We start from the raw sequence: 22138 nt of genomic DNA on the forward strand, positions 1-22138 counted from the left end.
ATGCTGCTCTCCTGTCACTGCTGCATGGACTGTGAGACCCCAGCACCCTGGGACCTGGAATCAGTATGGAAGAAGGAGCAGCCCCTTGCAGCTCCATCCCTCCACCTGTGCTGCCAGCAGCACCATTTGTGCTCAGGAGAGGCTGAGGATGGAGATGTGCTGCATCTGGAACCCATTGCCCCTCTCAGCTGTGGGGCTGCTGGAGGCTCAGTCACAGAGCCTGTGAGTAGTGGTGTGAACAGCCTTGGCTGGTGTGCCTTCATCTGCCATCCAAGGTCTCAGTGCCTCTTCCTCATGCTGGATTTCCTTAAAATCCTGGAAGCAGGAAGGGTCTGGGGTGATTTGGTGATGGAGTGCCTGGGATCATGCTGGGCTGCTGTGGGGTGTGGGCTTTGGTGGCCCCCACTGCACCTCCTTTGTGTGGTGCTGTTGGTGCCTGGACTGCTGAGGTGCTCTGTGGGACCACCCAGTGCTTACTGTGTGGGGTGCACTGATGCTGCTGGTTTCCCCAGGCAGCCAGAGATGGACCAGTTTGGAGAAGGGCTTCCCTGATCCCACTCAGAACAATTCAGTGGACACTGTGTGCAGTGCTGTTGCCATCTGCTGGCTCCTCTTGCTGAGTGCCTGGTTTCTTCCTAGACTTTGGGGTCTCTGTGAAGGCATCTGTGATACCCTAAAGAGGGTCTTGCAGCTTACAAGAGGTGCTCAGGGGCTCAGTAGCGAGGCTGGGGACCTGCTGGTGTGTCTGGGCCATGGGCTGTCTGATCTCAGGGTGGCTTTAGCACAAACAGGCGTTGCTGCCTGCATACCTGCAGCCTGCCCACACAGCTGCTGCCTGCCCAGGCCTGAGCCTGGCTGTTTGTGGTGGTTACACACCGCGCCTGGGGTTGGGCTTTTCCCTCCCTGCTGCTGGCAGCTCAGGGTGGACTCCAAGAGCCCCTTGCCAAGCTGGGAAGGGGAAAGTGTGGCTACAAGAGCCTCACACCACACCCAGCCAGGCAGCCTGATGGGGTTCTTTCCTTATTGTTTGGGGATGGGTATTGGCTGAGCTTGTGGAGCTGGAGATGATGCTGGCAGCACCAGAGGAAAAGGTGAGGGTACCCCTGCTGCTCCTGGACAGGTGAGTGGGACTGCCCTTCCTGCCTGCCTCCCTCCCTTGGCAGTACAGTGCTCCCAGATCCCCTCCCTCACAGAACCCCCTGAGTCTGCTGTCTGACCCCATTTTGTGCTGCCCTGACAAGCAGGAGAGGCTCTTCCCTCTGTCCCATTCCTCTGGCACCAAGAGCAGGGCGCAGCCTCCCCATCAGCCAACACCCAGAGAACACAAAAGAAGATTCAATGCAAAAGGATTTTTATTGGATACAAAATCATTCCAGTCTAGTGAAAAAAGTGACATCATTGCTGATGGAGCTTGTCTGGGCTTAAACCCAAGACTTGCTCCTGTCTGCTCCGGTCCTGCCGTGGCCATCGGGTCCCATCCTCTCACACCTGGGCTTTGTTGGTGGCTCCGTCCTGAGCAGCTGGTCCGGTCTGTGGGGCAGCAGGGCTGACCTGGATGGGCACGCTCCTCTCAGGAGCAGCTGGCAGTGCCAGCTTGGGGGCCTCGATGTGGAGCTGCCCATCCTTGGACAGGGAGCAGGTCAGCGCTTCGGCGTCCACCTCCTCGGGCACGTCCCACTCGCGCTTCAGCACCTCGTACTTGTAGGAGAAGGAGCCCTTCTCGTCGACGTTCTGCGTCTCCTTCTGCCCCACCAGCACCACCTTCCTGCCCACCACCTTCACCGACAGCTCCTCGGGAGCGAAGTTCTTCACGTCCTGGCAGACGGAGAAGCCGTCCCCAGAGCCCTGGGTCAGGGTCATGCTGGTGCTCGGGCTGTGCTCCATGGCCATGGCTCCGTGGTTGCTCAGGAGCTGCTCGAAGCTGCTCATGAACTCCCGAGCCTTCTCCATCTCCTGCTGCAGCTCGGTGAAGATGGTCTCTGCGTGCGGCCAGAGGGTCCTCACTGTGCCCAGCCGGCTGGCCAGGGCGCTGGAGGCGAATGGTGCGAGGTGCATCCGGCAAAGCATCGCTGCTGCTGCTGCTGCTGCTGCTGCTGCTGCTGTCCCGTTCCAGTGGGCTGGAAGCGTTCTGCCTGCCTGCTGCCGCCCGCAGGTTTTTATACCCGTGCCCTGGAGGCGTGGCTTTGTCCTGCACATCACGTCACCCTCCGGAGAAAAGCTCAGCTCTTTCCAGCCCGTTCCAGCTCATTCTTGTTACTCACCCGCGAGGAGAGGCACGGCTGACGTCGTGCCCGGCATACCTTCGCCCTGACTCTCACGGCTTTGCGCTCCTGGCTTATAATTAGCAGCATCACCTCAGCCTCCGAGCGGGATGCCTGAGCCACCCTTGCCAAAAATCTGTGCCCTTTGCGTTTCCCAGGCAGGGAGTGAGTCCGGGCTTGTCTCCTCCCTGCCTCCCCCCACCCTCCCCTGTGTCCCATTTCCCCCCACCTGTGCCCAGGTAGGTCCCCTCGGGTGGGACCAGGAGTCAGTTTGTGGCCCCACGCCCAGGTGGGGTGCCCAGTGGGGTGCTGAGGGCTCAGGACAGGATGGGGGCAGCAGGGAGAGGGATCCCAGAAAGTGAAAGAAGTGCCTGGCAGCAGGTGACACGGGACATGTGCTTCAGAGGTGGGACTGGCTCCTGCACTGAGCTCCCGGCACAGCGGAGCCTGCCTCCACCGAGCCCCGGGCAGGGGGGCAGGAAAGGGCTCTGTACCCCCGGCCATGGCCCCACGGGCCCTGCTGCATCACGGTGGCTCTGCAGAAACCCGAGCTGCCGGCACTGACTGCGGCTCCCTATTTGTGGCGTGTGAGCTGTCCCCAGAAACAGGCGCTGCTATTTTGGCCGGTGGATAATCAGCCTCTCAAAAATAGGCGATGGCTCCAGGAGGCTGCGTGGGGGGGAGAGCATTCTGGAAGGGACACACCCCTGGGCAGGGGAGAATAAAACCCGCTGCTCCCCTGCCCCAGCTCAGCACGGCTCTGGCCCCTGCCCCGAGCAGCAGCACAGCCAGGAGCGCTCCTGGGAGCAGAGATGCTTTGCCGCCTGCACTTCATGCCGCCCATGCCCAGCTCGCTGTTCCCGTGGCTGGGACCCGTCCGCACGCTCTGGCCCCATCCAGGCACCCTGTTCGCCGAGCTGGAGCGGGAGATGCGGCTGGAGATGGAGCGGGCTCGGGAGTTCATGAGCAGCGTGGAGCAGTACCTGAGCAGCGGGAGCGGCCCCGGCCGGCTCGGCATCGCCCCCAGCCCCAGCGCAGCGCTGACCCCGGGCTCTGCGGACGGCTTCTCCGTCTGCCAGGACGTGAAGGACTTCTCTCCCGAGCAGCTGTCGGTGAAGGTGGTGGGCAGGAAGGTGGTGCTGGTGGGGCAGAAGGAGACGCAGAGCACGGACGAGAAGGGCTCCTTCTCCTACAAGTACGAGGTGCTGAAGCGCGAGTGGGACGTGCCCGAGGAGGTGGACGCCGAAGCGCTGACCTGCTCCCTGTCCAAGGATGGGCAGCTCCGCATCGAGGCCCCCAAGCTGGCCCTGCCGGCCGCTCCCGAGAGGAATGTGCCCATCCAGATGGGCCCGGCGGTGGCACAGCCGGCTGGCAGCGCTGAGGAGGGAGCCGAGCGGGCCAAGGCGTGAGGAGGAGCGGCGGGGACCAGGCTGAGCCTGGCGATGGCGGGGACCAGCCTGAGCTGCTGGCCGCAGAGCGGGACCGCGCCATGGCCCGGGGCGGGCTGTCTGCCCGAAACGTGCCTTTTTTTTGATATGTAATAAATATTCCTGACTTTTATTCGTGTGGTTTCGGTGTTTCTGGTCGTGCCCGGCCCTGCAAGCTTTGCAGTGCTTCTGCAGGGTGGGGAGCGGGGCTGTGCTGGCTCCGGGCATGTCCCTGGCACCTCTCCCCAGCCCTGCCCTGGCAGAGCAGGACGGGCGGGGGGCTCCAGGCCATGTGCAGCACTGAGAATCCCCGGCGGGTCCCGAGCATCCCCGGGGCAGCCTTCGCACAAGCGACTCCCGTCTCCGGGATGGTGCTGGAACATTCCCGTGCGGTGATGGAACACTCCCACGCCGCCAGCTCTGGCACCTTCCAGGCGGTGCCCGGCGCTAATCCGCTTCCCCCGCGCTGACAGGGGGCGCGGTCCCTCCGGAGCGGCCCGGCGGGCGGAGCCGCCCGTCGGTACCGGGCGGAGCTCCCCGCCGGTACCGGGCGGAGCTCCCCGTGCCGCTGCGAGAAGGCGGAGGGCGGCTCGCACGCCGCGTTTGGAGAAGAGGGCGTGGCCATGCTCCATATTTACCGGAGTCAGCGGAGTGGTACCGGTTACCGGAGTGGTACGAGGGCTCCTCCGCGTACCGGCGGCTCGCCACCGCCCCGTGAGGGGCTGTCGCGGTGCGTCATCATGGCAGGACCTCGGTCCTGTCTGGACGGTGCACGCCGCCCGCAGTGCCGGGCGGGCGCTGCGCTCCCGTTCGGGGCAGCGGCGGACGCGCACCGGCCCCGGGCGCGCCGTCCCGCCATGGCGGCCCCGCCTCCCCCGCGGACTACAGCTCCCGGCATGCCCGGCGCGCAGGCGCAGTGGGCGCGGGGCGCACGCCGGGCCCGGCATGGCGGAGCCGGAGGCCGCGCAGCCCGGGCGGCCCCCGCCGGGCCCGGGCACGGCGGCAGCGGGGACGGCGGCGGCCAGCGGGGGCACGGCCGGGGGAGCGGGGTCCAGCGACCCGGCACGGCCCGGGCTGAGCCAGCAGCAGCGGGCGAGCCAGCGCAAGGCGCAGGTGCGGGGGTTCCCCCGCGGGAAGAAGCTGGAGAAGCTGGGGGTGTTCTCGGCTTGCAAGGTGGGAACGGCGGCACCGGGAGGGCACGGAGGGCGGCAGGGGGGGTCTGAGGCTGGGCGTGAATGGGGGAGGCAAGGACGGGCATGGCTGGGGGTGCAGGGGATGCAGGAGTGGGGGTCCAGTGCTGTGCATGGGTGGGGATGGAGGATGAGGATGGTGACATGAGGGGGGATGCAGGATGGGGATGGTGACCTGGGTGGGGATGAAGGATGGGGATGCTCACATGAGAGGGGGGATGCAGGGTGAGGATGCTGACACAAGGGGGGATGCAGGATGAGGATGCTGACCTGGGAAAAGGATGCAGGATGGGGATGCTGACCTGGGTAGAGGATGCAGGAGGGGGCTGCAAGGACGTTTATGGGTGTAGGAGGGGAATTTAGGGATGCAGGAGGGTGAGAGCAAGGAATCCACGGACAAAGGATGCGGGATTGGGATGTGCATGGGGTGCAGGATGGGGGTGCTGGGCTGTGTGCAGGCAGGGGGGCAGGAAGAGGCTGCTGAGTTACCCAGGGATGTCACTGGGCAGGGGCTGCAGGGTCCTGGGGCTGCACGGGGCAGTGTTGGGGGGTGGGTGATGCTGAGAAAAGCTGGGCTGGGTGAAAAGGGGTGGGTGGGAGCCAGGGAAATCCTTTGGCCACAGAAGGTGGCAGCCACTGCAATGACCACCGCTGTCCCTCTTCCCAGGCCAACGATGCCTGCAAGTGCAATGGCTGGAAGAACCCCAACCCCCCCACAGCCCCTCGGATGGACCTGCAGCAGCCAGTGACCAACCTGAGCGAGCCGTGCCGGAGCTGTGGCCATGCTCTGGGTAACTCCTGTGGCACCCCTGGGCAGGGCGAGGGCTGCTGCTCCCTCGGTGCCACTGTGGTTCTGACCCCTCAGTGCCACTGTGGTTCTGACCCCTCAGTGTCACTGTGGTGCTGCTCCTCCCCTCAGTGTCACTGTGGTTCTGACCCCTCAGTGTCACTGTGGTGCTGCTCCTCCCCTCAGTGTCACTGCAGTGCTGACCCCTCAGTGTCACTGTGGTGCTGCTCCCCTGCTCTCACTGTGGATTTCTCTCTGGCACAGCGGACCACGTGTCCCACCTGGAGAACGTCTCAGAGGAGGAGATCAACCGTCTGCTGGGCATGGTGGTGGATGTGGAGAACCTCTTCATGTCCGTGCACAAGGAGGAGGACACGGACACCAAGCAGGTGTATTTCTACCTGTTCAAGGTATGTCTCACTGCTCCACTCAGGGGGGGACTTGTGCAGAGTTTCTGCTCATTGTGGGGCTGCTGTCCCACTGTTTGTGCTCTGTTGGAGCTGGGGCTGGAGCTGGGGCTGTGAGCCATCCTACAGCCCAGAGACCTGGAACACTGACCCTCTTCTGGAGTGACTTTCTGGCCCTGAATTCCCTAGGGGGCAGTTCTAGGGGATGAATGGCTGTGCTCCAAGGGCAGCACCACTGCCTTCCTGGTTGTAGAAATTGGAGCAGCCCCATGGCAGCATTCAGCCACCTCCACCATTCCTGGAGCATCCAGTTCCTGGGACTCTCTTGACCGTGTCTGTTGGTGTCTTTGTAGCTGCTGCGGAAGTGCATCCTGCAGATGAGCCAGCCCGTGGTCGAGGGGTCCCTGGGGAGCCCTCCCTTTGAGAAACCAAACATTGAGCAGGTGAGGCTGCTCTCAACACTGCCCTGATGGCTTGTCCTGTGTTCTGCTGCTCTTGCATGCTCCCCTCCCTCTCTGGGAGGCAGCATGGAAGAGCCCAGAGCAGCCCCTGGCACCCTCCCATCCTCTCCCCAGGGAGTCCTGAATTTTGTGCAGTACAAGTTCAGCCACTTGCCGCCCAAGGAGCGCCAGACCATGTACGAGCTCTCCAAGATGTTCCTGCTGTGCCTCAACTACTGGAAGCTGGAGACGCCGTCCCAGTTCCGCCAGCGCTCCCAGAACGACGATGTGGCCACCTACAAGGTCAACTACACCAGGTGAGGAGGGCAGGGGGCCACTGAGCCAGCCACCCTGGGGTCTCCCAGACTGTCAGTCACGAGGAGAGCAGGCACCCAGTGGGGCCAAAGCTTCTGAATGTCAGCCGTGCCTTCATCCAGCCTGCTCCCAGCAGCACTCTCCCAGGAGGGATATGGTTGCTCTGGGGTCTCTGGTTCCAGCCCCATCTCCAGAGCCCGTTCTGTCCCACAGGTGGCTGTGCTACTGCCACGTGCCACAGAGCTGTGACAGCCTGCCCCGCTATGAGACCACGCACGTCTTTGGGCGCAGCCTCCTCAAGTCCATCTTCACGGTGACCCGCCGGCAGCTGCTGGAGAAGTTCCGGGTGGAGAAGGACAAGCTGGTGCCAGAGAAGAGGACACTGATCCTCACCCACTTCCCCAAGTAGGTGCCCAGCGTGGAGACGGCTGCTGGAGCACTGAGGGCACTCCTCCTTTGGGATGCTGGTGCTGATGTGCCACTCCCTTCCAGGTTCCTCTCCATGCTGGAGGAGGAGATCTACGGTGAGAACTCTCCGATCTGGGAGGCTGATTTCACAGTGCCAGCTGCAGAGGGTGCCCAGCTGGTGTCTCGCCCAGGTATTTCAGGGAGCAGCTCCCCCTGTTTGGGGGCTGAGGGATGAAAGGTGTGGCAGAGCAGTGGCAGTGGCTGGGCTGCTGTGGTGTGATGCATTTTCAGTTGTGGGCACCATGGGTCTGTTGCAGCTGCAGTCAGCACTGTTGCCGTGCCCACCACTCCTCTCTTCAGCAAGAAGCTCAGCAGCAGCAGCTCGGCCACCAGCCTGGACACCAGCACCCCAGAACCCCTGCCAGGTAAGGTCCCATGAGCCCACCCCAAAAAGCTGGAACTGTCCGTGGTCCCTCCCAGCCCTGGATGTGCCACTCTGCTCCCGTGCCAGGAGAGAAGAGGAAGCTCCCCGAGAGCCTGACGCTGGAGGATGCCAAGCGGATCCGTGTCATGGGAGACATCCCCATGGAGCTGGTGAACGAGGTCATGCTGACCATCACGGACCCTGCAGCCATGCTGGGCCCCGAGGTATGCCCTGCAGCTGCTGGGGTGCCTGTAGCCCTCTCCCTGTCCCACAGAGCTGCTTCCCCAGCGTGCCAGGGTGGAGTGGGCTCCCCGAAGGAGGGCGTGCAGGGTCAGTGACCCCCCCTGCCGTGCCCCCAGACCAGCCTGCTGTCGGCCAACGCGGCGCGGGACGAGACGGCGCGGCTGGAGGAGCGCCGCGGCATCATCGAGTTCCACGTCATCGGCAACTCGCTCTCCCAGAAATCCAACAAGAAGATCCTGATGTGGCTGGTGGGGCTGCAGAACGTCTTCTCTCACCAGCTGCCCCGCATGCCCAAGGAGTACATCACTCGCCTCGTCTTTGACCCGTGCGTGGCTGGGGGGTGCATGGGGGCCGGTGTGGGGGGCTCCCCTCACCCTCGGCCCTGCTGCCCGCAGGAAGCACAAGACCCTGGCACTGATCAAGGATGGACGAGTGATTGGGGGCATCTGCTTCCGCATGTTCCCTACCCAAGGCTTCACGGAGATTGTCTTCTGTGCTGTCACCTCCAATGAGCAAGTGAAGGTGAGAGCAGGCGGGTGGGCACACGCATCCTGGCGTGGGCAGGGTGGTCTCTCTGTAGCTGGTGTAGCCCCTTGGGCAGCCAAACCTGCTTGGCACTGGCCAGCCCCAAGCTGTGGTAGTTGCTCATCTTCCAGCTGCCCTTTGCGTGGGTGGGAGGGGGTTGTTTATCCCAGCTGGGGCTGCCTGGGGGGGTCTTTGTCTCATGGTACTTCCCCAAGGGCTATGGGACGCACCTGATGAACCACCTGAAGGAGTACCACATCAAGCACAACATCCTCTACTTCCTCACCTATGCAGACGAGTACGCCATCGGCTACTTCAAAAAGCAGGTGGGCTCCTTTCCCTGGGAGCTGCTCCCAGCTCTGCTGCACACCTGCCTCCTCCCACCTACCCCCTCCCACCTGCCCTGCTCTCCTAGGGCTTTTCCAAGGACATCAAGGTCCCCAAGAGCCGCTACCTGGGGTACATCAAGGACTACGAGGGGGCGACCCTGATGGAGTGTGAGCTGAACCCCCGCATCCCCTACACCGAGCTTTCACACATCATCAAGAAGCAGAAGGAGGTATGGCCCAGGGGTGGGCACAAGGGTAGGTGACTGCCAGCCACCCCCAAAAGCAGAGGAGAGGCGTGGGGCTGTGCTGGCGCTGAGAGCAGACTTGCAGGGCAGCGAGGGGGCACTGGTGGCGTTGACACTGGCTGGGGTTGTCTCTGGTCCTGCACGGTGGGTTTGTGGGGTCCCACATCACAGTGTGGCTCCCTGGAGCATCCTGCAGCCCCCACTCCTCTGCACCCTTCCAACCCCCATTCCCTGCAGATCATCAAGAAGCTGATTGAGAGGAAACAGGCGCAGATCCGCAAAGTCTACCCGGGCCTGACCTGCTTCAAGGAGGGCGTGCGGCAGATCCCCATCGAGAGCGTGCCTGGCATCCGTGAGTCCTGGCAGGGCTCTGGCAGGAGGGCTCTGTCCTCCCTCCCCATGGCTGCAGCGCAGACATGGTGACACTGACACTTGTCTTCCAGGAGAAACAGGATGGAAACCGCTGGGGAAGGAGAAGGGGTGAGTGCTGCATGGGGGTGGGGGTAGATCTGCTGCAGCAGGGCTGGGGGCTCAGCTCGGGCTGTGCCTCAGTCTTGGTGTTTTCCTGGCCCTGGAGTGGAGAGAGGCTGATGGGCACTGGCTTTGTCCTGCAGGAAGGAGCTGAAGGACCCGGACCAGCTCTACAACATGCTGAAGAACCTCCTGGCCCAGATCAAGGTGTGGGCAGGAAAGGACCCTCACTCTGGGGTGCCTGTCCACCTGACAGCCCTCAGAGCTGCCTCCCTTGGGGTGGGCTGTACAGGGTTTTGCCCTTGGGGACTGCTGGGGTGACCCAGGTGTGCGGGGAGCAGCACCCCAGGGTGCTGGAGCAGAAAAGGATTGTGTGTTCATTGCTCCAACTGCCCCCCACTTCTCCCCAGACCCACCCCAGTGCGTGGCCCTTCATGGAGCCAGTGAAGAAGTCAGAGGCACCAGACTACTACGAGATCATCCGCTTCCCCATTGGTAGGTTGCTGTGTGCAGCCCCCCAGGACAGGATTGCAGAAGAGGGGGCTGAGAACCCCACATTAATCGTGGGCTCTGTGCTGGGGATCATGTTTGGGGCGGTGGGAGCCCAGAGTGAGGGAGGGGTGAGCTGAGACACATGGCTGGTATCCACCTCAGTGGCTGGGGGGTGCAGAAACCTGGGGAGGGGCCCTGACCTGTGCCACGTGCAGACCTGAAGACCATGACGGAGCGGCTGAAGAACCGCTACTACGTCACCAAGAAGCTGTTCATCGCCGACCTGCAGCGCATCATCACCAACTGCCGCGAGTACAACCCGCCCGACAGCGACTACTGCAAGTGTGCCAACACCCTCGAGAAGTTCTTCTACTTCAAGCTCAAGGAGGGGGGGCTCATCGACAAGTAGAGGGGGCTGGCCTGGATCTGCTGTGGCCACCGGCCCTGCCGTGGGAGAGACGGGGCTCCTGTGGGATCCAGCCCCACTCTTTCTCTGCTGGAGGGATTGGTGCTGCTGAGCAGCCTGGGGAGCTGGGCTTTCCTTCCTGGGGAGCCACAGGGGCTGGGGAGGTGGTGCTTTTATCCTTGAGGTGCTCTGGCTGCCTCTCCTAGGGAATTGGAGCTGCCTCATCAGGATCTGCCCAGGGTAGGGACAGCACTGAGCTCCTGCCTCTGCCTGGGGAGGGGGAGCCCCCTGACCCCTGTGCACCCCCCTTACCTGGGATCGTGCCTTCTGCCCTGACTCCCTGTGGCAGGGCAGGGGCACACAAGTGCTTTGGTTTCTGCTCCGTCCACCTGCAGGCAGCCCCTGCCCCTCACACTGAATGTACGGCGGGGTCAGCCCCGCAGCGGTGCTGCTCCTGGGCCAGGGTCCTGCTGGGCAGGGGGCTCTGCCCTGCACGCCCAGCTCCTGCTGCCTCTGTCAGCCCTTCCCTCCCCCGGGGCAGGCCTGCCTTCCCTGCCTGTACATCCTCCCAGCCTGCCCCTGCTGCCAGCTGGGCCGTGGGGGGCTGCCAGCCCCAGTCCTGCCCCTCTGAGTGCCAGGGAGGGTGGCTGCCCGGTGCTGTGCTGGCCTCTGCTCCCTGCTCTGCTCTGGCTGGCAGCCACCTCTGCTTGTCCCCACCTTGCTCCCCCCTCCTTGTGCCCCCCACTCCCCCATTCCACTTGACTGGTGTTTTCATTGGTTGGTTTGTTTGTTTGTTTTTTTAATAAATGTCCTCGTGCAGCCCCAGATCCATCCTTGGGGCTCGCCCCAGCGTGGTAGGCGAGGTGGGGACAGCCTGGGATATTCTGGATGGTGCTGGGGACGGGAACAGGAACAGCTCGGGGTGGGGAGAATGCGAAGATCCCCGTGGACGGCTGGGGTGCACTGGGCAGAATTGGGGTGCAGGGCGTTGACAGGCGGGGGCGCAGCGGTGCGGGGAGGTTCTATGGGAGCTCCACTCGCTTTTGGTTTCGGTTCTAGCTCGGAGCCGGGGCTCCCGGGGAATCCGCGGGCGGCTCGGCTCGGCTCGGCTCGGTTTGGCCAGCGTGGCCCCCCCTTGCCGGGCCTTCCCCGTGCCCCGCCCGTCTCTCTCGGCGCCGCCTCCAGTTTCGTTTCCCGGTGCGGCGGCTCCGGGGCGCGGAGCGGCGGGGAATGGAGCTCCGGGGGTACCAGCGGGAGGCGGCGGCCCCGGCCCTGCGCGGCCGCAACAGCATCGTGTGGCTGCCCACGGGAGCCGGCAAGACCCGCGTGGCCGTGCACGTCTGCCGGCGACACCTGGAGAGCCGGCGGGGCGCAAAGGTGGCCGTGCTTGTCAACAAGGTGCTGCCCTGCCCCGGCACCGCGGAGACACCGGTGGTGGTGCCAGGGGGTGCTGAGCTTGGTGCTGTGGGCGCAGGTGCACCTGGTGGACCAGCACACCGAGAAGGAGTTCCACGCGCTGCAGGACACCTTCAAGGTGACGTCCATCAGCGGGGACACCAGCCACAAAACCTTCTTCGCCGACCTGGTGAGGAAGAGCGACGTTGTCATCTGCACGGCGCAGATTCTGCAGAACGCCCTGGTCAGCACGGAGGAGGACATGCACGTGGAGCTGACAGGTGGGCACCGGGCTGCAGCCACTGCTGTGGCTGAGTCCCGAGCTGAGCAACCATCTCACCCCGCTCCCCTCCCTGGCCTGGAGCAGATTTCTCACTGCTGGTGATAGACGAGTGCCACCACACGCACAAGGACGCCGTCTACAACAAGATCATGCTGAGATACCTCCAGCGCAAGCTCGGTGGGCAGCACGACCTGCCACAGGTCCTGGGGCTGACGGCATCCCCTGGCACTGGGGGGGCAACATCCTTTGAGGGAGCTGTGGAGCACATCCTGCAGGTGCGTCCTGTGCCCCCTGCCCTGTTTCAGCACAGCTTCCCCTGGGGTTCAGCAGGCTGTTCCTCGGGATGGGAGTTGATGCCCAGGTGTGTGGGTGCTGGGCAGCTTGGAGGTGTCATCCCCAGACTGCACTGTCCTGGGCAGCTGGGCTCGGGGTGGAAGCAGGGTCTTTCCCTCTCAGATCTGTGCCAACCTGGACACCGAGAAGATCACATCGGTGCAGGACGAGTTGCAGCACCTGCAGAGCCACGTCCCCCAACCCAAGAAGCAGTATGACCTGTGCCAGGAGAGAGTGCAGGTGAGGGGTGGCTGCTCAGAGCCATGGGGTGCTCGCTGGGTGGAAGATGAGACCCCCAAGCCCTGCTGGTGAGGGGCCTTCATCTGCTTCACTCGGAGTGATTAATCAGTTGACCCAGAGCTTTGCTGCTGGGGGATCCTGCGACTGTCTGGGTCCCACCATGCAAGCAGCCACAATTCCTCGGTTCTGAGCCCCTCTCTGCTCCCAGGACCCCTTTGGTGATCAGCTGAAGAAGGTGATGGTGCAGATCCAGCAGTTCATGGAGAAGCCGGATTTCCCGCGGGACTTTGGCACGCAGATTTACGAGCAGCGCATTGTGGAGCTGGAGAAGACAGGTGAGGGCGTGGCAGGCTGGGCGTGGCAGGGCCGAGCCGCGGGGCCAGGCTGTGACAGCCGTGTCCCCTGCCCTGCCAGCTGCAGAGATGTTTTGTCGCAAGACGCGCGTGTGCGCCCTGCACCTGCGCAAGTACAACGACGCTTTGCTGATCAACGACACCGTGAGGATGCTCGACGCCTTCCAGTGCCTGCAGCAGTTCTACAGCACTGAGAGGGATAAGAAGGACCCCACCGAGCAGTTCCTCACTGCCACCTTTGAGGGTAACAGAGGGGCGTGGAGGGGGGTGATGCTGGCTGCATTTGGGGTGCAGGGAGTGTCCCTGACACCCCAATCACCTGTGCAGAGAACAGGGCGAGCCTGCAGGCCCTTGCTGGGGATCACCGCTATGAGAACCCCAGGCTGGCCAAGCTGGAGGGGATCCTGCGTGAGCACTTTCAGCCCCTGGGCACTTCTCGTGGCATCGTCTTCACCAAGACAAGGCAGAGTGCCCACAGCCTGCTCAGCTGGCTGCAGACCACGGCCACGCTCCGTGGGCAGCACATCAGGGCCGCCGTCCTCACCGGCGCCGGCTACAGCAACCAGACCAGGCACATGACCCAGGTGAGTGCAGGGTGGGCAGGAACTGCACCCACCCCACTGTGCACGTTTTGGGGGTCTCAGAGCCCCGAAACACCACCCACCCCCCTGTCTACCCAGAATGAGCAGCAGGATGTGATCAAGCAGTTCCGTCAGGGAGCCCTCAACCTGCTCTTCTCCACCAGTGTGGCCGAGGAGGGCCTGGACATCCCCGAGTGCAACATCGTGGTCCGCTACGGGCTGATGACCAACGAGATTGCCATGATGCAGGTGCTGCCCAGGCTCCCTCTGGCCCTGCCAGGATCCCCCAAAGCCACGGGGGTGGGACATGGGGGCTCTTGCATTCCCTGCAGGCAGCTCCTCGGGGATGAGCCCAGCCCCTGGCAGAACCTTTCCTTGGCAAGGTGCAGGGGAGGGTGGAGGTGGTTTTGTCCTCACAGGGTGGCACAGAAGGGTTGGCTGTGTCCCTCTTCTGTTGACTGCAACATCTGGACCTTGCCCTGCAGGCCCGGGGCCGTGCCCGTGCTGAGAACAGTGTCTACTCTGTCCTTGCCAAAGCCAACACCAGGGAGGTGACCCGAGAGCTGCTCAACGAGGACCTGGTGGAGCTCATGAAGAGCGCGATCCAGGCCGTGCAAGCCATGCCTGAGCAGGAGTACTTCCAAAAGGTGGGCACTGGGTGCTGCTGTGGGCACTGGCAGGGCCAGGCAGCTCTTGCTGTGTCTCAGGGAAACACCAGATCCTGGGATGGGGCCATGTGAGGGGCCTGGGCCAGCGTGTGCCCGTCCTGCCCTGCCTGTCCTGCTCTGTGCTTGATGCATCCCTTGGTAGCCATGGACCTTGCTGTGTGTGCCATCTGTCCTGTGCTGACCCCTGTCCCCTGCTGTTTGGGTTAATCTGGGGGGCTCCCCAAGCTGTGTGTTGGCTGGTAGCAGCAGGCAGGCAAGGAGACTCCACGTGGCTTCTGAGGGTGCTGATTAGGTGAGGGTTTTTTGGGGGTCCCACCACCAGGAGCAACATGGTTATTGAGGGAGAAGGGGGGAAGGGGGAGGGAGGGGGAGAGAAGGGCCAAGAGAGAGTCTGGTCCACCTCACACAGCTTAAGAGAGAAATTCAAAGTGGGCACAGAACAAGACTTGGGCCAGTGGTGTTACAGACACATGAGACTTCAGGGCAGGAACACAGCTTGGACTAAACCGTACATTTTGAGGGGTGAGACAGAGCCTACCACGTAACTAAAATGCACCACCACTCCCCCAGATCCAGGAGCTGCAGCGGGTGGCCGTGGCCAGCTGGCTGATGAGGGAGGCCAGGATCAGCGAGCGGCGGCAGCTGCACGACCCCGCTGCTGTTCAGCTGTACTGCATCAACTGCAACAGGGCCGTGTGCCGGGGCAGCGACATCCGCACCGTGGAGGGCATGCACCACGTCAACATCAACCCCAAATTCGGGTAGGAGGCTCGTGAGCAGGCAGAGGGGTAAGGGTAGCACCAGCCTGCTGCCAGCTCTTTGTCAGGGATCTCGGCACAGGGAGATTGCAGATTTGTTTGACTGTGGGGCACCTGTTTGTGTCCCCTGCACCATCATCCTTACTGTCTGGTGGCCCCTTCCCTCCAGGTCGTATTACAGAGTTTCCTCTGGGAAAATACAGTTCCAGAGGACTTTCAAGGACTGGGAGCCCGGCTGCCGCATTTCCTGCAAAGAGTGCAGCCAGGTGAGCACCACAATTCCCCTGTGCCTGCAGCCCAGCCAGAGCTGGAGGGACAGGAAGGGCTGTGCCTTGTGCCCCAGCTCACAGCTGCACATGCCTGTGTCATGTGTGTGCTGTGGGACATGGGCACAGGCTGTCTCCAGAGGAGGAACATGCCTTGGGACATGCCTTGGGTCTCAAATCATCCCTTTCTCACTCTGAGCTGTCCCCTGCCTGTGGCCCTGCAGCCTGGGGACACTCTGTGTGCCTCGGGTAATGTCCCCTCCCTGTCATACAGGACTGGGGGATGGAGATGCTGTACCGGCAGGTGAAGCTGCCTATCCTCTGCATCAAGAACTTCGTGGTGGAGACACCAGCAGAAAAGAGGAGGTACAAGAAGTGGGGTGCTGTGACATTCCCCATCAAGGCGTTTGACTACCTGGAGTACTGCTCTGGCACCTACAGCCTGTCCTTCTAGCACGGCCTCTGTTCAGAAGAGTTTTCACAGGGTGTTTTCAGGGTGCTGCATGAAGAGGGGAAGCTTCCTTGACCCTTGGACAGAGAGCCATGGCTCACTCCTCTCTTCCTTGCTGATCTGAGCCCCAACAGCCCATCCCAAGCTGGAGCTGAAGGAGCTTTGCTGCACCCATGCAGGAAGGATGAGATGCTGGGGTTGAAAACCACCCAAACCCTTCCTTGCTCCCCATGCTGCTGCCTTGTCCACAGCCCTGCCAGGAGAACCATCCCTTTCTGTGGGTCCAGGACACAGCCCAGTGCTTCTCCACTCTGCTTTATGAACTCCATGGGTCTCCATTAAAACACACAGGCTAGACTGAAGGGGCAGCGTGGCTGCATCACTCGTGGCAAGAGCTGGTTGGGTACAGGAGGCTTCGAGGGGGGACACGGCCCCAGAGCCAGAACCCAGGGGACAGTGAAGCCTGTGAGGCTGCCCGGCCCCACCCCACCCGCAGACAGTGCCCTGAGTGCCCCGTGTCACCCACCCGAACCCTCCCGAGGCTCAGAAGGAGCCGAAACCCCTCTGGGGCAGCCCCAGGGGTCCCTGGGGGGCTCTGCGTGTCCCCTCGGTCTCACCTGGGAGCGCCCTTGTGGCAGGAGCGGGGACCAGGCTCGGGCCAGGACTGGGCCGGTTTTGGGGCGGGGGATTCGGTACCGGGGGATTCGGTACCGCGGGATTCGGTACCAAGGGATTGGGTACCGGGGGATTTGGTACCGCGGAATTCGGTACCGCGGGATTCGGTACCGGGTGCGCAGCCCGGACTGCCCGTGCTGCCCCGCCGCCGGCCGCTGGAGGGAGCCCCGGACCGGGATGGGGGATGCCCGGGGAACCGGGAAACGATCCGGGGGGACCGAGGGATGCCTGGGGAACTGGGGAATGTTCGGGGAACCGGAGGATGTTCGGGGAACCGGGAGGTGATCCGGAGAACCGGGAAAAGATGCGAGGGGACCAGGGGATGCCCGTGGAATCGGGGGATGTTCGGGGAACCGGGAAAAGATCCCGGGGGACCGGGGGATGTTCTGGGAAGCGGGAGATGATCCGTCGAGTACCAGAGGATGCCCGTGGAACTGGGGGATGTTCTGAGAACCGGGGAGATGATCCGAGGGGACCGGGGGATGCCCGGGGAACCGGGGAATGTTCAGAGAACTGGGGGATGATCCGGGGGGTACTGGGGGATGCCCGTGTCACCGGGGGATGCCCGGGGAATTGGGGGATGCTCCGGCGAGTCCAGGGGGCTGCAGCGCTCACACCTGCGGCTCCACGCGTGTCCCTTCCCCGCGGGACCCTGGCACACGTGTTGCTGCTGGCCCGGGGACGCCCCGGGGATGCTCGGCAGGTCCCGGGGATGCTGCAGGAGGACAAGGACATGTGCAGGGCACCAGAGGCTCCCGCAGTGTCAGGCACACAGAGCCCGCTCTCAGGTGGGCATGGCCCCGGGGAAACCACACTCCTGTGCATCAGAAACTGGGTAATGAGGGCGTTGGAGTTATTTGCAGCTCCTTGTGGGCTGGGATGGCCTCTCCTCCCGCTCCCCAGGCAGGATCCCTCCCGCAGGGACTCCAGAGCGTTTTGCTCAGCTCCAATTGCCCTGATTTGTGCTTGGAGAATTCAGGTTGTGAGTTAGCCCAGTGGGTGCCCACAGCACTGGGTGGTGCAACCTCTCACCAACCCCGGCAGATCTGTCTGTCCTTTTGGGACAGCCCCAAACCAGGATTTCTCTAAAACTTGCCCCTTTTTGAGGGGGTGCAAGCTGACTTTATGGGATACAGGGCCAGGACAGCACTGTGAGTCTCTGTGGGTTTTGCAAGTGGGTTTGTATCCATCCTCTGGTCATTCTCCCCTCTGCATCCCTGCTTTAACATCAGCTGCATCTGATTTCTCCTTCCCAGGGGCTCGGTCACCTTGGGCCTGGCAGCAGGGAGCAGCTGAGCTGCAGCAATCAGAGCTGTGACCTTGCTCGGTGTCCTTCAGGGCTGGCATCCTCCTGAGCCAGCATCCTTCAGGACTGGCATCCTTCAGAGCTAGGCCAAATCCCCAGGCTGGAAAAAAGTCTGTGGCTCGAAGCACCTTTGCTTATCTCAGCTCCACTTATGTTGCAGCCATGACGACTCGCTGCCTGCAAGCAGAGATGGGCACCATGAGCCCCGCAGCAAACAGCTGCTGCAGCAAGTTCTGCTGGCAGAAACACCCTGAAGGAGCTTGGGAGATGGGGATTGTCTGCCCACGGGCTGCCAGGATGGGCACAGCCCCAGGAGTGCCTGTGCCCTCCTGCCCCAGCACCCCCGGGTGTGCTCGCAGAGCCGGGGCAACGCAGCAATTTATTTTTCACAGCTCATTTCATTTGTCATCAGTGCGTCAGAAAGCTCTGATTCCCCTCTCAAGGCACCAGCTGGAAAACCTCTGGCTCCTCCACCTGGCAGCGCCTCAGGTCAGCCCTTTCCCCAGGGTGGAGTTTGGTGGGACTCAGCTCAGCCTGCTGAGATGTGACTTGATTACAGCCTGCGAGTCTTCCTGGGGAGAAAACTGCTGCGTATTGAAGGGCTCTTTAACTTGGCACAGAGAGGAATAATGAGAACCGGGGCTGAAAGATAAAGTCAGGCAAATGGATATTTGAAATCCGGGGCAGATCTGCGGCAAGGAGGGCACAGAGCAGCCGAAGCAGGACCAGCCAGACACCTTTGTCACAGAGATGCCTGGGGCTGGGGGCCTGCCTGAGGCTGGCTCCGTCCTGCTTCGTGTTCCTGGCTCGGGCAGCAGCAGGAGGAGCAGCAGGAGTCCGGTAGCATCCTGCATGAGGGGGATGGGGACTGAATTTTGCTTCCCAGGCACATCCGAAAATCTGTCTCTTGCACAATATCTCCTCCAGACCCCGAGATGGCCTTTGCTGGGACAGCTGGAGTTCCCCTCTCTGAACCAGGGGAAATTCCAGCCTTCAGAAAAGTCCTTTTGGTGGAGGAATTCGATCCCAAAAGGCAGAAGCCCTCTCCCCGTGTTGTTTCTCTGTGCGGGGTGTCCCGGTCCCGCGGCAGCCCCGCGCGTCCCCCGGGTCCCGGCGGAGTTAATCCTGCCTGTTCGCATGTCAGGATGCTGCCGGATTAAACAAGGGGATTAGCATCAAACAATCTCCCTCGCGCCCCGACCGGGAGGCAGGAAACATAATCAGTGTGGGTTTATTCTGCTGAGTTCAAACAGCTCCCTGGCGTGTGGTGTGTGATGCCAGCCGAGCCAGTGGCACAGCGGGCACGTCCCCAGGGCATGGGGATGGCAAAACCAGGGGTTGCCCAGCCCGGGGGAATCAGGGAGGTGCCCCTGCTGCTTGGCACTCAGGTGCCCGCTGTGCCCGGTGTGGATGCCACCAGCCCGTGCAAAGGAGCCATCCCAGCTTGGGAAAGATTGCAGCCCTCCACTGGGTGTCCCCAGGAGGGTCCAAAAGCCAGGACTGGGGAGACTCCAGCCCCCCACAGTCACCGAGCCCCCTGGCACCATCCTTATGGCTGCTCCTGCCAGCCTGGGCTCAGCTGTGGATGGCAGAGGATGGAGCAGCCTCGCTGATGTAAAGGCAAATCTGCTTCCCCAACAGCTCCTGGGCTCCCGAGCCAGGGAATGGTGATGCTGCTCTGCTCTGATAGCAGCAGTGCTGCAGGCTGCCAGCTTTCATCCCAACCCTAGTGCCCACCTGTGATCTCAGGGTGCCCCGTCAGCACTGGGGCACAACCCTGTGCTCTCAGCCACTTAGAAAAAGTGGGGAAAAAAAACCCCTAATCCCGGGGTTTTGATAGAACAAGCTCGTGCAGCACTGGCTGGAGCACCACAGCCCCATGCCTGGCAAAGAGACTTGACTTCTCTTCAGACCAAAGCGCTGTGGGAGCAGCTGGACTCACATCCCTGTGTCCTCACTGGCCCAGATCCTTTAGTCCCTGGAGGTTTCTTGGCTGCTTTCCTCTGAGGAACATTCCCAGGGCAGCCAAGTCCCTGGTCAGCTGAGAACAAGACCATCACACATGCCCACCTTGTTTTTCTAGGAAAGGGCTAAAAATACCATCCTAGGGCTGTGTGGAAAGGCCTGGGCAGATCCTCAGCTCCTGGAGTCAAGTGATTTACAGCCCATAGCCCGTGTGTGACCCCTGCAGGGGCAGGGACGGTCCCTGGGCCAGGGCACGTCCCTGTGGGGCAGAGGAGCAGGGGGGCTGCACTCCTCCCTTCTCAGTGCTGCTTGGGGTGGCCACTCTCCTTCTTGCCATTTTCAGGTGACCATTTGGGCTGGGAATTGGCAGGACGTGGCAGGCAGGGGATGCAGCACAGTGGGGTAAAACCCAGGCACAGCTGGCAGGTGCTGGCACAGCCTGGGGCCTGCAGGGACCCCCTGGCACAAGCCGCAATAGCTGAAAACTCCCAAACAAAAATTTCATGCACTAAATCTTAGGGCTGCGATTCTGCTGAGACTTGGCTTTATAATTGGATCTGTCAGGAACCCGTCACACTTAATGTGCAGCTGCCAGCGTGCGTGCAGCTCCTCAGCGACAGCGCTGCCTCTGCTGGGCCACGGGAAACCTGCTCCTGGGATTTTCCAGCTTGAGGAAAGCTCTACTTTGTACCTAAACCTCTAACCCTGGCAGGAGGGCAGCCCTAGTGTGAACTCGAGGTGCCTCGATTTCCCTCTGTGCCAGGGAAGGCGGTGGGATGGGGATGATGAGCGTGGTCGTGTGTTCTCCACCTGAGTAATCAAACCCGTAATGCAGCGTTTGATTAAAGGCCACAAAACATGTTATCTTTGATTCTTCCACTTTATTTTTGTTGCCTTCATTTGTCCCTTGGAGATGAGGGTTGCTCTGGTACTTATTAGTCACAAAGCCCCAACCTCGCGCTGCGTTCCTGCTATCTGAGAAATGAATTATTAATGGTGCATTAAACAGAGACTGGAAAGGGGCCCTGGGACACTGATAATCAGGAGCTAATTGAGGAAGAAATGAGATACTGCTCCCATTGCAGAGCAAGGACTGTGCAGTGCTGCGATACCAAAGGTGACCCTGCTGAAATTCCTGGGCCAACTGTGCCCGGCTCTGCCTGCTCAGCCCTCGCTGGTGGGTCATGAGTGCACTGGCAAGGATGTTCTCCTGGCCGGGAGGTTCTCCTGGCTGGGATATTTTCCTTGGCAAATGGAACATCTCCCTTGGGATGTCCCCCTTGGCTGGGATGCTCTGCCCTGGCCAGGAGGTTCTCCCTTACAGGGATGTTCTTCCTGACAGGGGTGCTCTGTCTCAGGCATCAGAAAGAAACCAGACAAATGCATTCACGGCCCTGGAAAGCTGCTGCATCCCAGATCTTCATGGCATGAAGCAGATCCCTGGGCTGGCCAGGAGTGTGGGCACAGGCAGCTCTCTGTGTGCCCAGGGATGATCTCCCACCTCAGGATGCAGGATCCTGCCTGGGCCTCATCTGGACTCCTTCACAAGTGACTGGGGCTGAACAATTTCCATCAGTTTTGTTTGTCCCCCCTTACTGTTCTTCCACACAGCTTTCAGCTGGGCCTCTCAGATTTCTCCTCCTCCACTCTGGCTGCATTAAAGGCTCACCCCAGCCCTGGCACCACGTGCCTCAGAGGTCCTGTGGGACACTGCCACAAGGTCTGGAGGGTGGAGAAAGATGAGAGCACGGAGGATTGTCACTGTCACCATCCTCCCTGGCCGTGGGCTGCTGCTCTGACAGCTGACACGTGCCCAGAGTGCCCCATCACCTCCCCTCTCCAAACCCCAGTGGAGGGGCAGGTTTAGGGCTGTCCTGTTCCCCTCCTGGTGGGCTCAGTGCCACTTTCTCCCAAGACCCAGGCAAGGCTCCCTGCTCCAGCTCTGCTGCCACGTCACGCTGAGGCAGCCGCACTTCGCCCAGACTCCTTGCATAAATATTTATGCACTGATGCAACACTCCTCTAAATATAAAGCTTTATCTGAAATTTCATTTAAACATTAAGTGTAGATAATTTATTTATAATTAATGTAGACATCAAGCCCCATCTCTGGAATGCCTGTGAGCTTTCATTTATAATTGGGAGGTAAGTCAGGAGCTAGAGGCTGGGCTCTTATCAGTTTCATTTTAATTTTCCTCCTACAGCAAATGAAGCTGGTGCAATTCATCTCTCATTAGGAGGAAGCACAAAACTCCCCTAAAATAACAGTTTTATGGGGAACAGGTAATAAACCCATCTTTGTTCCTCTTCTCGCCTTTGCTAATGTTACTGGGGCTCACAGATCCCTCCAAAGTGTTGCTCTTCCTTAAAAATAAGTCCATTAAAAATTAAAAACCACTTTCCTATATAATAAAATTTACTCCCTGCAATTATGCAGAGGGAGCAGTTATCGGCCTTCTGTAGGTTTTAATTAAAAGTTACAATGGGAAGGAAA

At 61.4% G+C, this 22138-nt stretch overlaps 4 protein-coding genes across 4 annotated transcripts; 3 read left to right on the plus strand and 1 right to left on the minus strand.

The window, feature by feature from the left end:
- Positions 1 to 1334: 1334 nt before the first annotated feature.
- On the minus strand, positions 1335 to 2547 carry LOC135286836 (heat shock protein 30C-like). The gene has a single exon (XM_064400077.1). It carries the CDS (start codon positions 2194 to 2196, stop codon positions 1483 to 1485), a length of 714 nt encoding a protein of 237 aa, XP_064256147.1. The 5' UTR covers positions 2197 to 2547; the 3' UTR covers positions 1335 to 1482.
- A 390-nt stretch (positions 2548 to 2937) lies between these two features.
- Positions 2938 to 3800, plus strand: LOC135286837 (heat shock protein 30C-like). The gene has a single exon (XM_064400078.1). It carries the CDS (start codon positions 3074 to 3076, stop codon positions 3668 to 3670), a length of 597 nt encoding a protein of 198 aa, XP_064256148.1. The 5' UTR covers positions 2938 to 3073; the 3' UTR covers positions 3671 to 3800.
- Positions 3801 to 4348: 548 nt separating this feature from the next.
- KAT2A (lysine acetyltransferase 2A) lies at positions 4349 to 11189 on the plus strand. The gene is made up of 18 exons (XM_064400057.1): positions 4349 to 4861; positions 5546 to 5669; positions 5930 to 6075; positions 6426 to 6515; positions 6648 to 6829; positions 7041 to 7232; positions 7320 to 7426; positions 7553 to 7660; positions 7747 to 7883; positions 8019 to 8227; positions 8298 to 8424; positions 8643 to 8753; positions 8843 to 8986; positions 9239 to 9353; positions 9445 to 9481; positions 9616 to 9679; positions 9883 to 9967; positions 10180 to 11189. The coding sequence occupies exons 1-18, from the start codon at positions 4634 to 4636 to the stop codon at positions 10371 to 10373; spliced, it is 2400 nt and encodes a 799-aa protein (XP_064256127.1). The 5' UTR covers positions 4349 to 4633; the 3' UTR covers positions 10374 to 11189.
- Positions 11190 to 11316: 127 nt separating this feature from the next.
- Positions 11317 to 16067, plus strand: DHX58 (DExH-box helicase 58). The gene is made up of 12 exons (XM_064400063.1): positions 11317 to 11768; positions 11845 to 12046; positions 12133 to 12323; positions 12505 to 12621; positions 12830 to 12956; positions 13036 to 13218; positions 13302 to 13558; positions 13655 to 13804; positions 14041 to 14202; positions 14794 to 14984; positions 15151 to 15247; positions 15522 to 16067. The coding sequence occupies exons 1-12, from the start codon at positions 11601 to 11603 to the stop codon at positions 15699 to 15701; spliced, it is 2025 nt and encodes a 674-aa protein (XP_064256133.1). The 5' UTR covers positions 11317 to 11600; the 3' UTR covers positions 15702 to 16067.
- Positions 16068 to 22138: the final 6071 nt, after the last annotated feature.

The sequence above is a fragment of the Passer domesticus genome, chromosome 27 (genome assembly GCF_036417665.1).
Source record: "Passer domesticus isolate bPasDom1 chromosome 27, bPasDom1.hap1, whole genome shotgun sequence".
In the NCBI taxonomy this organism is placed as follows: Eukaryota; Metazoa; Chordata; class Aves; order Passeriformes; family Passeridae; genus Passer; species Passer domesticus.